This window comes from Styela clava, chromosome 2, assembly GCF_964204865.1.
Source record: "Styela clava chromosome 2, kaStyClav1.hap1.2, whole genome shotgun sequence".
NCBI lineage: Eukaryota > Metazoa > Chordata > Ascidiacea > Stolidobranchia > Styelidae > Styela > Styela clava.
In genome coordinates, this window is record NC_135251.1 from 21,125,189 (window position 1) to 21,140,624 (window position 15,436).

The 15,436-nt window shown below is 35.7% G+C and overlaps 2 protein-coding genes across 2 annotated transcripts; one reads left to right on the forward strand and one right to left on the reverse strand.

Moving 5' to 3' along the window:
• Window positions 1–709: 709 nt before the first annotated feature.
• On the reverse strand, window positions 710–4,183 carry LOC120336546 (linear primary-alkylsulfatase-like). Its single transcript, XM_039404243.2, has 5 exons — window positions 3,859–4,183; window positions 3,597–3,722; window positions 3,120–3,230; window positions 2,644–2,826; window positions 710–2,533 (listed from the first exon to the last, which is right to left on the reverse strand). Exons 1-5 carry the CDS (start codon window positions 4,139–4,141, stop codon window positions 1,332–1,334), a joined length of 1,905 nt encoding a protein of 634 aa, XP_039260177.2. The 5' UTR covers window positions 4,142–4,183; the 3' UTR covers window positions 710–1,331.
• A 5,365-nt stretch (window positions 4,184–9,548) lies between these two features.
• Window positions 9,549–15,091, forward strand: LOC120336565 (cdc42 homolog). Its single transcript, XM_039404264.2, has 3 exons — window positions 9,549–10,138; window positions 10,253–10,311; window positions 13,499–15,091. The coding sequence occupies exons 1-3, from the start codon at window positions 9,790–9,792 to the stop codon at window positions 13,991–13,993; spliced, it is 903 nt and encodes a 300-aa protein (XP_039260198.2). The 5' UTR covers window positions 9,549–9,789; the 3' UTR covers window positions 13,994–15,091.
• The last annotated feature ends 345 nt before the right edge of the window (window positions 15,092–15,436 follow it).

Below are 15,436 nucleotides of genomic sequence, written 5' to 3' on the forward strand. Positions count from 1 at the left end.
CAATTAAATTAAAACTCCTAGGAAGACAGAGTGATCATTGAATTATCTGATTTATATTTAAGTTTCCGAAACACAACTAAAAACTAACGAATAGAGTTCAAAAACGCGAAAACGAGGTAATGTTTACGACCACGCTTGAAAATCTGTCTGAGTGAGAAAAGTGTCTGAGCGGATGCGAAAAGGGTGCATTGTTACGCCCTTTTTGCATCTTGCTGATTGGCTAATGTCACGAAGTAAACAAGGAAGTCGATGCTCGGGGAAAGGTCCATTGTTTTGAAATTTTCGGTGGTTAAAGATTATTGTTGTCGCTAGAAGGCTACTACTTTATTTATTTCAAAAATTTCTGTGGGCTCTATGGGATTCCTTTTAACTTTGAAGTTTTGTGTGATGACGTCATCAAAATTAAAAATTGCATACCTTGTGGCGGTTTCGCGATCGCATTTTGCGTTGGCCCTTTTTTCCATATATTTGAGCAATGCTCTCTTGTTTATTATGTGTATTTGGGGACACTAAATTGGAGTACGCAAGACCGCGCTCGTACAACTATCCTGAACATCCATCATCATTTAAACAAGTAAGAAGTATGTTATGCTCGAAATTAGTTTCGTTATATAGAGATGTTCGTTGATCGCAAAAAAGGACTTCTGTTTGCCTGTTCTCAAATTAACAGTCTCTTCTCAGATGAATTCTCAGAAAGGGAAGTTCTATGTACTATGTTTGATGCAGGTTCTTATGCATTCACTGTTTTGCCAGTCACCAGCGTAATTTCAAAATGGGAATAGTTTTATTATAGGAACTTATTCTTGTTAAAATAATGTACTCTTACGTATAATCTTGATGTCTATCTCCAGCCTATATTCACTGACGTCTATGTAGCAACTATTTGTTGCTATGGGCGTCTAGAATCGGGGATCAAATATTTCGCTAGAATTACGATGGACATCACTGTTCCCTTGCAACTAATCTTACAGTTATAGTTATTTTACAGATATTGAATACATGTTGTGGAACTGAGAAATCCCCAATCTGGTTCTCGGGGTTTCAGGTGTACAATTGGCGCTTTTGTACCCGTTTGATACAGCAACATTGGACATTTATATTTATATAACAAGACTATTATTAAATCTCGATACTCAAAATCGCTGTAGGTAGAAGAAAAGACTAATCTAAAATTTGATAAGATATTGTTTGAATGGTTAGGGTTATTTGATCATTAAGGTAACACAGTAAATGACAAAAATAAAACAATAATTCGTTATGAATTTTCGTTTGGAAGCGTGGGGTCAAAAAATTAAACTGGCAACTATAGGTATATAATATGTCATATTTAGTTAAACGGAATTTAATGGATCAAAACATTCCAGAAACTCCTTGTAAGTATCGATAGTTCCATAGTCAATTTTCACATTTCCTAATTCGATTTCTTTATCTAGTTGCAGATCTTCTGCAACAATCCCTTTGTACACATTCGATTTGGTGGAAAGTTGAACTTGGGGGACGATACTTTCTGGTGGTGGTTCGAATACATCACATACGCTGTTACGCAGGCTGACTACGTAGTCTTTCTGTATATCTGTGAATGAAAGTCCTATTGTGTAGTTTTGATACTGACATTCGAGACCTCGAACTTTAGAGCAAAGTATTTCGAGAACTCGGCTGACGGAAGAATCTTTGATACCCATTTCAAGTGCTTCCTTCGAACGCACGAGTGATAGGTTATTCTCTACCTCCAGAGCATATGTAAGGTAATAGTTTCTTCCTGTCGCCGTGATTTGTTCAACACCTATTGCTCTGAGCGCACTGACCTTGATCGTTTTCGCAACATCCGTCATCTTCTTGTCCAATGTATTGAGTTCTATGACAGCGTCTGCTAGTTCTAGTGCCCATTTGTCATCACTTGGAATATGTTTTCCTGTAGCGGTATAATGGTTGTGAGAAATTTGGTGAGATATCTGTGCTTCTTGAAGCATGATTTCTCCAGGTGATTCCTTTCGAGTCTGGGCGTAAGATACCAAACGCGCCATTCTGGATGCGTGATCGGACGCCGGCATAGGATGCAAATCAATAGGATTCCCGCTAAACCATCCTAAGTAGCTGGCAAAGACTCCTCTTATAGACCATGGTACAGAACCGTAATGTTCCTGTAAATTTGGATGTTTTCTAACCATTTCTGGAAGTTGTACTTTCTCGACAATTTGATCTGGAAAATACCCTTTGTTTATCAGCCTTAAGGTTTGGTCGTGGATGTATTTAATAGCATCTCTGTAGATCAACAATGTATCGTAGACTTCTTCCTTTCCCTCCACAGGTCTGGTATGAGAGCCGATAAGATACTTTCCACCGAGCGCCCTTGTTTTATCCAAACTGGTATACCAAATCTTTGCATCGCGAGTAGGACTTCCACGTATAGCATAGATATTAGGAAAAGTTTTGTAGATGTTATCACCGGGGAGAACAGCTCCAATTTTCGGTATCCAAACTGTAGTCTGATCTTTCGTCTCTCCGGGTGTATGGATAAGTTCAAATTCAATACCTGAGATCAATTGTTATTGGTTACTTATTGAGCCGTAATAGATTTAATTATCATAGAAATTCACGTACTTGTTTCAATAAGTTAGAAAAAGACGTAAAATTGTGATTCACCTGCTACGTTATAGGAAGCTCGATTTGAATAGGTTTTTGTCGGTGCGGTAATGATAAGATTTGTATCTACGCCAACAAGTAATTCTGGTCCAAGTCCAGCACCGGTACGAGCATTAGGAATTTTAGGCACTATCGATCCCAGTTGCCGTAATCCACGTGTGATACCGATGTCATATGTGTCAGCTGAAATTTTAAATAAAATTACAATGAGGCTTCGAGTAAATTGTGGAAATATTTTCTGTTTCAAACAAAGGTGTCTGACTCTTTTGTGTTCATTATTTTTTACCACTAATTTTTATAGTTTATTTCATCATCGCCAGGGCAATACTTGGTCACTTGTAGTAAAACTTTGTCACAAGTGTTGAGCCCAGTCTACAGCCTTTGTGGAGATACGAGCATGAAGTACCGAGTAGCCTACGGAGTACCTGAGAGTTTCTTTACTTGTTTAATGATTTTTGTCAAAGAGATACACTTACAAAATTCAAACATTAGTATTTTCGTCAATTCATGAGCGTAAATGTCAATGGTAGCGTTTGGCCGAACTTTCTTTTCCTCTTCAAGAATATAACTGGTACCCATGTGATGATCTGTAACATATTATTATTATGGGATTGGAAAATATACACTGCGTGATAAAATATTACGAATGTTTGTATCAATCATATTTGGTTTTAAAGACGCCATGTTTTTGAATAGCAGAATTGAGTATATATTTCACATTCAAGATTAGTAAAAAAGAAGTGCGGGCAATTATCTTGTGAATTATTCGCAATTCTAGAGTGTTTTTGAATTAGGATGCATGCAAATAGAGCACCCGCATGACTGAGTTTCGTTCACTCTCTAGTCTCTAGTGTGTCCTTATGATCTTGAAGAAATATTAATTATTGAAATAGCACATATGTATTATTGTATTATAATTTAAAAATCTCAGACCAATAATTTAAACTACTGACCAGTGTGAAAATGGGTGTATATAACTGCTCGGAGCGGCTTGTTGGTGATTTTACGAAATTCCGTCCAAATTTTTTTCATGCTTGTGGTAGCCTCCGTTGTATCAACAATAATAATGCCGTCATCACCTGAAATATTATTTGTTTTGACTGAATTAAATGATAAAATTGTATAGACGTATGTAAAATAATTATAAAGAAGTATCGAAAAGTGTACAAAACCTTGTTCTAAAACATTCATAACAATAACGAGTGCAGTCAGTACCTTCTATCATAATGCTGTTGCCAAGAGCAAATCCTATTGCAACGTAGATATTTTGATCAACTTTTAGGATTTCTGGAGTTAAAAATTCCGACTTCGTGAAAGCTACGAGCGCTTTAGAGGATTCCGTTTCGTCACTCATTTTTGCCAATGTTTTGGTGAGATATTGAAATTTAACACCGTTTCCAAATGCTTCTCTGCTAGAATTTGCGACTGCCATATAGGCCACCGCGGTAACAAGCGCCACTGTCAGGCTTGCTATCAACACGGTTTCTTTGGTTACCATGGCGTATTTTAGTTATTCCTAAACTATGAAACTTAATTGAACCAAAACAGATTATTAATAACGAAAGGGTAATAGAACAAATATTGCTGCTTAAAACTAATCCGTAAGTTATATAATAGTACGACATGAAATAAAAAAAACATCACTTATTGAGGTATTGCATTATTACTTCCAGCAAAATTCAGTATTTTGCTAAACAGCTGAGCATGAGCATTTGAATAAGCATGTACCGGCATTTTTATGCAGCGTCATGAATGTAAAATAAACTGCTAGATTTATTCACATAGAATAAGCGGACTTCATGAACAAACTAAACCATTGCAGAAACGTATCGAGGGTATGGCAGCCATGGCTCGTGTCGTGGGCGCCGTGTGGATAGAGCGCCAAAAGGGCGAAAAGTTTTGATTGTAAAATGTTCCAATAAAATTAAAACTCGTATTCTTACTTAAATAATAACTTAAAAGCATCCCTATGATTTTCTCAATTTAAAAACAGTCCTTAAAAATTGTCAGTCAACGATCGAGGGACGAATATTTAAACTTTGCCATGGGCGCCATTTTACGCGAATACGCCACTGACCATTAGTATGATTTTCCTTTCTTAGCTTGCCAGCGTTATTTTTGATCGAAACCGTTACAAAGTCACGAAGCTCACATATATTTCATATACTCTCTTATTCCATATCCTGAGTTATCGCAAGTAACATTTGAATGAATTGAAATGAGAAAAAGGACGACTTATATTCATTTGCAGATATCGAGGTGATTTATCATGTCTATCAAAGTTTATTTTTAACCTGTCGATCCGCTGAAATTTTTCATATATTGCGTGTGAGATTTTTTTAATTACACAATTGGAAAATATATATCGTTCTTTCGCGTTCGATCAATTATTATATATTGATTATTGAAGCTGCAAAAGTGTATACAAAGTGCAACACACTTTAGGAAAATAGCGCTTACAGTTTGCTTATGATGGTACTGCACAGGCCCAGCCAAATAATTATCTCGAAGTAAGTACGCTGATAATTTGGTTAATATTATTACAAAAGATTTTATGTATATATAATAAACATAATGATCAGCTTACGTGGACGGCAATGTTAGGTCACTTGCAACTAAAAAATTAATTTGGTTTTGCTTTATTATTTTATAAAAATCACCCGCTTTTTGAATGGACAAATGCTATTTCGTCTGATCATGTTTTTTACATTAAGGCGGAAAATATGGTAAGTTATAATACACGAAACTAATGTCGTGATAATTTGACATTATGGTCATTATACTTTATAGGAAAAAAAATATTATTTCCTATGTATGAGCGGCATTCATTTATAATCAATCATTAGTTAGGTATTCATTCATTGATATCTTACGAATAAAAAATATTTGCAGCTTTGTATCTCGCGCAATGCTTTGCGGCAACCAATCAATGTAACGTAATATTCGTTTTGTATTTTGCAATTTTCTCAGTGCGTTTATCGTTTGTTTTTGCCATGGCAAGATTTATCTCTCACATTTCTCGTACATACATATATCGTCATTCCTACCAAACAGGAATGAGATTTTATCAATTTGTGGTATTGAAACGAAAGCGTTAAACGATGTCAATTTTGAAAATCTTTTTTGCGTTTTTGGTAGAACTGACATTAGTTAGTCGTTTGCTGCACTTCATACTTTGCAACTTCTTTTGATTTGAACTTTAATCTAATTGTTAAAAATAAAATGTATTTTAGGAAACCATAGAACAACAACTAAATTAATAATAAAAATTCGACTTCCGGCGAAACCTTTGACCTAATTTTTCAGCATACGCATGAAGAATAATCATTCTTTCGCATATTGTTAATAAATCAGAATTTGTTAGATTGGTTTCTATATTCGTCATAAAATCATTAATCTTCAAACATCTGTACAAAAATGAGATAATTATTAGATCTTTCGTAAACAATATAATTAATTATGGAAGCATTAAAATATATATCCTTTATATGTCACGGAATTCTGTTACATTTTCTGTGACAATTTTTGATCAGTTTTCGTCTAATGACAAATCAGACTGTTTTACATTAAATATTTCATTGATAAATCACTGCAAATACTTTGCCCAAGTTATTTTTCCAAGAAATTGTGAACTTGATGATTACATAAAAATCCTTTTACTTGTTGCCGATAAATATATTTTTAGCACTTCTATTTGTAAGTATTGATTCCAGAGATCGAGATCATGGCAGGTGAGAAATCACAGATTTGCAACCTTGCGGAATATATAAAGATTTGTTCATCTTTAGCACAACTATCGTTACGCTGTCATGAATTTTTTTCGCTTCACCAACTGCTATTGGTGAACAATTCAAAGAATAAGTGATATGACGTTTTTTCCATTTCTGTTGAGCAACATTTTAATCAGGTAACATCAGTTCTGGGAAACTCGTCAAGAACTCATAGAACCTTAATCGCTTTGAAATAACTCTCGTTTACGTTACTCCGCAGATGCTGCTCCAATAACAATCAAAAACAGTAACAAAATAGTAGCGTATTTAGTTAATGCGATTAGTGGAGATTAACTAAGGAAATTACGCACTTTGCTGTACGTATTAATGACTTCTGGAAACCTGTAAATTGTTGAAGTTTAATGATCTGAAATAATAAATCATTCTCAGTATGTATCTGGTCTCTGGAAAATTCCCAGATGAACTCTCGAAAGTTGTTATGTTATGATGTCTGTTGAATATAATAACAAGTGGCCATTAATTATAATCTGTATTAAGAAATATTTTTAAACGTAACTATATCAATCTAAATGCATTCTGCCGTGGGTATTAAAGAATAATCCTAATGTACGGAACTCCACTAGTCAAACACTTTCCATTATATATCTATGTAGCTGCGAGAGTATTGATTGAACAGAGTATTGATTTTGATAGTGGGATAAGCTTTGTGTCTTATAAAATACCCGAAATTTGAGAAACTTTAATAATAATTGCACCAAGGTATTAACAATAAAATTTTAGTCACCATTGTCTTACATGTTAAATTTACATGTTTGATAGGTCAATTAGGCCAGTGATCGAGTGTTCAATAAATTTCTTCATTTGATCGTTAGGTGGTGACAAAGAGTCAAAATTTTCAAAATTATGAAATAAGGAAAATCATTGTGCTTGCATCAGGAAACCTTCGCATTTTAAAGCCAGATGCAACATTATTTTGTTTCAAGAAGTACACATTAAAAATAAAAATATAGAATAAGAGGGTATCGAAGAAATAAATACAGTTGATATAAGTTTATGTTGTCGGACTGATATGAGTCGTACAATGACCGCTGGAAATCTTTATATGTATATAGAACAAGATGAAGGGGGAAGCACTAAAATACGGTTCCATTACATTTGAACCCACGTACATTTGAACCCATGACAATTGCACCTGTATGCTATTGCACCTATGGAATTTTTTTTGTTTCACGGATAGTTAAACCCATACTAACCCTAACCCATGGGTTTTAGCACCCGCATATAGATTGAACCCGTGGATATACGCATGGGTTCAAATGTACATGGGTTCAAATGTACGGTCACCCTAAAATACATCCGCCGGGTACTTCAAATAAACCTTAAATTATTTGTGGCTAACGTCCAAATGTAGTTTCAATCTCTGCAACGAGTTAGCCCCATTAAGTTTGGTTTCTTCTGAATCATGATCCATACCGAAGCACAACATTATTTAATTCTATCTATTGTCTTCTAATGTATATTAGAAGTACTACTTAAATAAATGGTGAAACGTGAACATATCAAAAGTTCCACTCGATTTGCAATGAAATCTTGGTGCGTGTTTTGGGTTTATTTCTAATGTCGAATTTGTTAAATTATCGTAACTTCAAGGTGGTGATAGAGAGACAAAGTATAACAAAATATTCTCTCAACTCATCAAGCGAGATTAGCGCACACTGGAGACCGATATAGAGCAGTTTTTGTAAGCGGTGTATGGCGTAGAGCTTTCCCAGGTTGGAGACGTTATTGTTACTTATTTTTCTTTTAAACAAACATACACAGCTAATCGGATTATACATATTTTAATAGGCGAATCGTTCCAGTACCGTAGAGAATTCACTGTTTCCATTGGACGCACTTTTAGACCCGGCTATTGTTCCGTAGGTAATCTATCATTTAAAAAATAAATATAAAGGGCATATTGTTTATGATAATTGTCCGGTAATGGGCCCGTCGTTGATCCCATAGTTTGGGAATGGATTGCTTCAAGTGAGATAATCACGATCGGTAATTACCTGAGTTTACCTTTCCAGGTAGCGGTGTGAAAAGAATCGTTCATGTGTTGTGTCTGATATGCTTAAAGCCGGAAACGACTGTATAGGAATTTTGGCTTATTGCACATTGTCAAATGCAAAATCAATTTGGTTATTTTATTTAAAATAGATCTCTCATACAACAAAGTATTCCAGTTCCTGATTATACAAACACTTAATTGAAATAGTAATAGATAGAGCATGCGACTGAAATACAATCTTGTAGACAGTATCCAAACTCACTATGCCTATCTCAAGTCGCCACGAGTAATTTCATTGATGTTTTAAATATTAAAGTTAAATTTTCTCCGTTATTGAATTAATTATGGAACATTATTATTCCTTTTTATTTATTGTTTATATGAATAAACTTAAGCAACGAATAAACTGTTTTGTGTATTGCTTAAACAAACTTTCGAGTATCGGCATTCACTCTATTAGTTTTTTTTTTATATATATATTCAATTGTCAGCATGCCAAGGATAGCAGGTTTAGGGCGAAAAACTGCACGCATGGCCTGAGAATGCGAATATTTCTTTTCTGTAATATCAAAAAATAAATACGTTTGTAAAATATTTCGCCACATTAGTTTAATAAATTCTCCAATGTTGTCTATTGGTAAACATGGATGCCCAAAGTGGCGAGCATGATTTCAAGGTGATCACGTGATATCTGGATATTACCAAGGTATTGTGAAATACAATCAGGCATCATTGCTTCTGCCTACTGAGTGCTCACTGTTTACTTTTCGAACGTATTCATTTAAAATAGTGATAAATTTAATTTCCACTGATATAACTCGCGCAAATCAAAACTTATCTGTTTGGGAAACGCTTTAAAAGTGGAATAGGTAATTGCCGAATCCGATAAATTAGATAACAGCTTTTAAAATACTGTTTGAACGGTGCCCGTGCAGCTCTCTATTATATTTTTTCTGTGAGCAACGAACAAAAGAAGCCTCGCAATAAAAGAGAGAGGCCGCTGCGAGCGGTTCGAGTGAGATAAACCGCGTTCGGCGACCTTTTTTCTCCGTCTGTTATATTCGCTGCGCGAAGCCGCAAATTGCAGTTGAGTTTGTGGGTCGCCGTGTGGAGAGGTGGAAGGTGTTCGTGTTTCAGCGGATTTGCAGAATAATATTTATATATCAGTATATGCAGTGCAGCTGGTCTACAACACAGAAAGAGAACTCAGATTGGAAATAAATTTATATGTTAACTATCGCATATATCATTTGATTTTGATTTTAAATAATCAAATGCATTTTTGTTGCAGACATAAATATAAGACTAATAAAAAGCAAGTGACTTGCCTATGCTTTTCCTAAGAAACTAAGCGTTTCATACATGTTTAAGGCAATTGACAGAATATCCAACGCAACTGTAAGCCGTCCTACATCGTTGGATAATACTTCATATACCGACGTTAATCGCAACAGCTGTAAACAAGTACTACGAAAAACTAGTGAAATGGCGCCAGAAGCACACACTCGATTCGGCAGTCAATACAAGGAGTTACCGGCCTCATCACCTGATGTTATTCCAAACTCTGAAAAAAACGAATTCAATCGCGAAACGAGATTAAAATGTGTTTTACTTGGAGATGGTGCAGTAGGAAAAACAAGCCTTGTCGTCAGTTATACCACAAACGGATATCCTACTGAATATATTCCAACAGCTTTTGATAATTATTCTGGTGAGCATCTATAATGTTTTTAGTAAATCATAGCATTGGAGAAATTTGTAATTCTGTAGCTGACAGAAAAATATTTTGATACATATAAATAAGTCCACATTTTTATATTTGCAGTTCGAATTCAAGTTAACGAAAACCCCGTCCGACTTCAACTGTGCGACACAGCTGGTCAAGTAAGTAATCAAAATTTTTATTTATTGTTTTGTAGTTAGACTAAAACGTGTGTATTTCATTCAATTTCGCAATCATCAGGTCTTATCCGACTGAATGATATATCTTTGAAAGTTGACGCAAAATTTTTCAATAAAATTAAACGCGAATTTTTCCATCGCTCTGTGGTCGCCTTCAGCAAATGTCAATTTTGGTATTCATTAACTCGGTTGAAATTGAGCGCAACTGTGCTTATTATTCGGGGCAATAGACCGAAAGCGGATTTTGGAATCGCTCGACCAGAAGAAAATGTCGACATATTTCGCTTCACTGAAATGGTTGATATAGCATCGGTTGATATACTTTGCCATTGTCTCCAACACACTCCGTAAGCAATAGGTCCATTAAAAAATTTCGCTTCATGATCAATGAAATACTGGCGTACAATAACGCACTTCGAAAAAAAATGTTGAGAATATATTTCTCAACTTTTATCAATTGGTTGTAAGGTAAATTTTAAGATTAGCATTGAGCTTGCCGAATATGGATTTTCAACTGTTGAACGTTAAACGATTCCCGTTTTAAAATTGTTTTATAGCACTTATACCCATGGGAGCTTTTCGGCAGTGCTTGACGATTTTACCGCACGGTTGTCGATTGATAGTTAATGGACTGGCACTCACATCGGCATGCCTTTCCTTTCCGAACGTATATTTATGTAGAAGTACTTTTGTTTAAATTTGGTGGCCGACACGTCGGGCATCGTCTGTGTTTTGTCCTTACATCGCGAAAACATCAGCCCATATTAGGATGTCTTCATTCCTTATTTTTAATAATTTAGCAGTTGCCATAAATGGCTCCGTACAATCTCGCTTTTAGAAAAATGTCGCGTAACTATAGCTATTCGGTCAATGTATACTGTATAAAATTGCAACGATGATTCAATCAAATTGCCCAACTAATTTAACACCAGAAATGTATTTGAACACACTTGAAACGCCTGACAAAATTATTCAAATGCAATATCGCTCACCCTTTGCAGCTGGGGGTTGTGATTGACGAGCAATGAATGTTATTACACATTAGGATTATGGCTTCAAAACTTCTACTTCGACCTCCTTTCCCAGATGGCTTGATATATTAATAAAAGATTTAATATTCTAATATCACCTCATAAATCCTAGCACTTCACAGAAGTTATCACGTTGGATTAGGGCTCTATTTAGTAGGTAACTTAGTCCGGTAGATTTACAATGCAATTACGGCGTATACAAAGTTTATTTTATTTTATGATTTGATTGTGTTTAATAATAACTTGGAGCATTAGAATCACGTATTGTCAGTCTAAGTCTACGGTCCAGGATATGTCTGTATTATTGTGAAACTGAGTATGAATTAGTTAACCAAATAATAAGACCAAGACACACAAAACCAGGCGTCTAAGTGTCAACATTGTGGTTCATTCACCTTGAATATTATACCTGTACCTATTGTCAATTGTTGTCAAGAAATCCAACTGGACAAGTATGGTGGCATAATAAACAATTTTTCAGTCGCGGTTTTACATAGGCCATGGATGTGATACTCTGATAGTTATCAATATATCAGTAGTCATATTGAATTGAAAAAGATTTGATCTTGTGTTAACATTCGCCCAACTCAACCTTTGTACTTATGATATATACTTCCGATCGTTTCTTTCATCAACTTTACGCTCAGGTGGTAATGTAAACTCGCTTTTAACAAAAGAACAAACATGACCGGGATTTTATTGATGAGCCGCCAAATCGAAGTTACTTTATTTACATTTCTCGGATATTGGGACCGATAGCTTTGAATCCTTTGTATTGGAGTCACAGTCATATACGCCCTTCCTATACGTCGCTTTAATTTCCTTGCTACGTAATTTGAAAGGTTTTGAAAAGGGAATAAATTGTGACCTGTTATCTGATTAATAGCTTTCGGGTCATTCATAATTTTGAAAACGGGGCAAAGTCGAGTTTATAGCTACCTTTACTCCAAGGTTTGAAATCGAAATTATGGGTTTATAATGGCAACGCGAGGAGATGTAAGCTGTGTTTAAAGATCATAAATTGTCTCTTTGTTCAAGATAATTTTCGATGCACCTCCTTCCGTTTAGGTAATTATACCGCCCCGAGCAATTCTCCCGCTCGATTTGATCCGCTCGAACACCAATTGCTTGTTTGGATGATGAATATAGAACTTAATTTGATGTAATAATAAGCAGTGGTATTATGCTCGAAAACCAATTTAAAACCGATGTTTTGAATGCGCAAGCCGAGCTGATAACCATTTAGCAGCCAGAGCTCATCAAAGGGGGCAATGAGCGCCGTAATGAATATAATCACCACCGTGTTTCCTAAGAGGCTTCAGCTGATTTATTTTATCATATTACGCTTTTATAATCTTACACGTTCAATACTGCGGATGACTTCAGTGCTTTATTCAGCTTCGCCTTCAATAACGGTATTTATCATAAATTTTAAGAATCGCCGACCATCAGCATGTGATAGTTGTGTTTCAAAATATTCGTCAGTTCATCTGGTATACGATAACATAATAGATGGTTTGCTTTTTCTCTATCCGATATGATTGTTTATAGCTATCGTAATTGTTGTTTAGAAATGTATTAGTTCAATCGTTTTGTTAGAAGTAGTGCAACGATCTAACGATATCACATTGTCCGTGTATTATTACGTAGTATCTGGTTGAAACGGTATATAGATCGAGTTATCGAATCGTTCTAGTTTTCAATTTGTACCCCAGCTGGTAATTTTCGACACACGGTTTTCGCACTTTCGTTCGAAGGTAACTTCGCACTGTTATTCACGGGTTGTCAAAGAATAACAACACGACATGTGACCTTTCATGCTTTCGTCAGCTAGGATTGGATTTGATGAACAAAACATCATGTCACTTGGTTTACGTTGCCAGTTTCACACGATGCAATTATTGTGGTAAAGGATCGCAGGTGTAATTAAATTCGTTTATGACCTATACGTAACAGGTACTTTCTGACATCGCGTAAATTTAATGAAACACACACATCTATATATGGCTGTTGCTGAAGTCTACTTACTGAGAATCAGCTCTTACGTTTATGCTTGACGAATTTTATTGCTGTAGGCATTTTGTTTGTTATGAACCTTTTACTCTTTGCTGATCAGTTTTTTTTTAATCTTTTTGCAGGACGAATTCGATCATTTGAGGCCACTGTGTTATGCCGGAACCGATGTTTTCATCGTTTGCTTCAGCGTGGTTCGACCAACATCATTTCACAATATCCGAGAAAAATGGTGGTCGGAGATCAAACGTCACCACCCCAAAACTCCAGTTGTTTTGGTTGGCACACAAAGCGATTTACGTAGCAGCGTTGACGTCTTGATCGACCTGGCGCGCTTCAGTGAAAAGCCAGTATCGGAGGAAGAGATCCAACAACTTGCCCACGATATTGGAGCCGTACGTTACGTCGAATGTTCCGCACTTACGCAAAAGAACTTGAAAGAAGTTTTCGACACATCAATTGTTGAAGCTATGGAACGTCACGAACGGACTTTACGCAAAAACGCGAAGAAAAGTCGTTCATTTTTGCACGGCGGAAGCCGCGAAAAAGCTCAGCGTAAAGCCAAAGAAATGCGTCGTATTTCTGTAGCATGGTGGAAAAAATACTGCTGCATGGCGTGAACTGACACCGAAGACTGTGAAAACACAACACGCTAGGGCGGTTGTGTCTGTGTTCAGTTTTTGAGCGCTAAAAGCGCCGGTGCCGAACAGCACCAATTTACAGAATAGATAAGTGAGCTATTTTATGCTGTACGGTAGTTTCTAAAACAACCGAACTTTCTAAGTGAGCAAGAACTCTCATTTGTTATTATTAACAGTTTCCGACCATATGTTCGCAATTTATTATTTTTTCCTTAAATGATTGAAAATTTGTTATGAGAACTTTTATCACCCATGTAATTTGACCATTTTCTATAGACCAAGCTTGATAAAAGTTGTCTATGTCGTCCTTGTTGATTTGTTTTTGCTGCTCTAGTGAAAGGCCGTGGTCGGACGAAGTTGATTGTATAACCATCGCAATTTGCCTGTGTATATTATCATTAATATGCATTTACACTGTGGTATATTTTGTCTGTCTGTACTGTATTCAGACTATGGACCGTAATTTATGTTATTAAAGTTGGCAATTCGGTCAATTCCCCGTAAGATTTATTTTAGGGCTATAAACTTTTAGGGTAACGTTTCATTTACCACTTTGAAATGTTATAATTTGGTAATCAGAAAATGTTACGGTTGATTAAGAATTCAATCACGTGTTTTATGGCGTTGACAACTCTGTGTATAAATAAAATAATATATAATATTAAGCCCAATGCTGGTAAGTTGGGCGACGTCCGGCGAGCCTAGACGTTACACTGTGTTATAGTACTGCATATGCTTTTTCATCCCAGCATGTTCAGTTATCATTTTATAGCCTTTCTGCTGGATGAGTGCCACAGGGACCAAATGTAAAATTTCACATACAAGTCCTTTTTACCATGTAGCGAAATGTACTTCACTGCAATGATGATGTCATAATGTTACGAGGCACTAAGTTATTTATCTTTGTTTTTTTCTTCAACATTATTGTTTTTGCGTTGTTCTTCTGTCATTATCATTATTATTTCTCTTTGTTATTCTGTGGCATTCTACTAGTACGCCCAATGCAATCTTTTTTTCGTAAGTACTTTAATTCTGCTGATAGCAATCTTACAAACAAATAAACAAAAACAAATGAAATATTTATGTATATCTTATATGAAAAGTGCGGCTAATGAGAGGGTTATAGGTACAGAACGTTGTAAGGTAGCACAAAAACTGGGGGATTCCATGCAGATGCCCGCATGGCTTGCTACATATAGGAGGCCCATCCACCTCTATGGTTACTTGTATTGAAAAGGTCGAGTTATTTCGTAACGAAGTGAAAATTCGAAATCATAAAACTCTTCGGTGAGTTAGTTACTCGTTGGTATAAAGGCTTTAGATGGTGCTAATATATCGGGAGCCGGATTGATTTTTTATTCAATTCACATCAATTTCTAGTTGTCGTCAGAAATTGCTTAGCAATCCATCAAGATTTAAAAA

Coding starts and splice junctions, on each gene's coding strand:
- LOC120336546 (XM_039404243.2), bottom strand. CDS start 4,141: ATGGTAACCAAAGAAACCGTGTTGATAGCAAGCCTGACAGTGGCGCTT. Junction 3,231..3,596: donor ATACACCCATTTTCACACTG/GTCAGTAGTTTA, acceptor AATATGTTACAG/ATCATCACATGGGTACCAGT. Junction 2,534..2,643: donor AGCTTCCTATAACGTAGCAG/GTGAATCACAAT, acceptor AATTGATCTCAG/GTATTGAATTTGAACTTATC.
- LOC120336565 (XM_039404264.2), top strand. CDS start 9,790: ATGTTTAAGGCAATTGACAGAATATCCAACGCAACTGTAAGCCGTCCT. Junction 10,139..10,252: donor AGCTTTTGATAATTATTCTG/GTGAGCATCTAT, acceptor TTATATTTGCAG/TTCGAATTCAAGTTAACGAA. Junction 10,312..13,498: donor TGTGCGACACAGCTGGTCAA/GTAAGTAATCAA, acceptor ATCTTTTTGCAG/GACGAATTCGATCATTTGAG.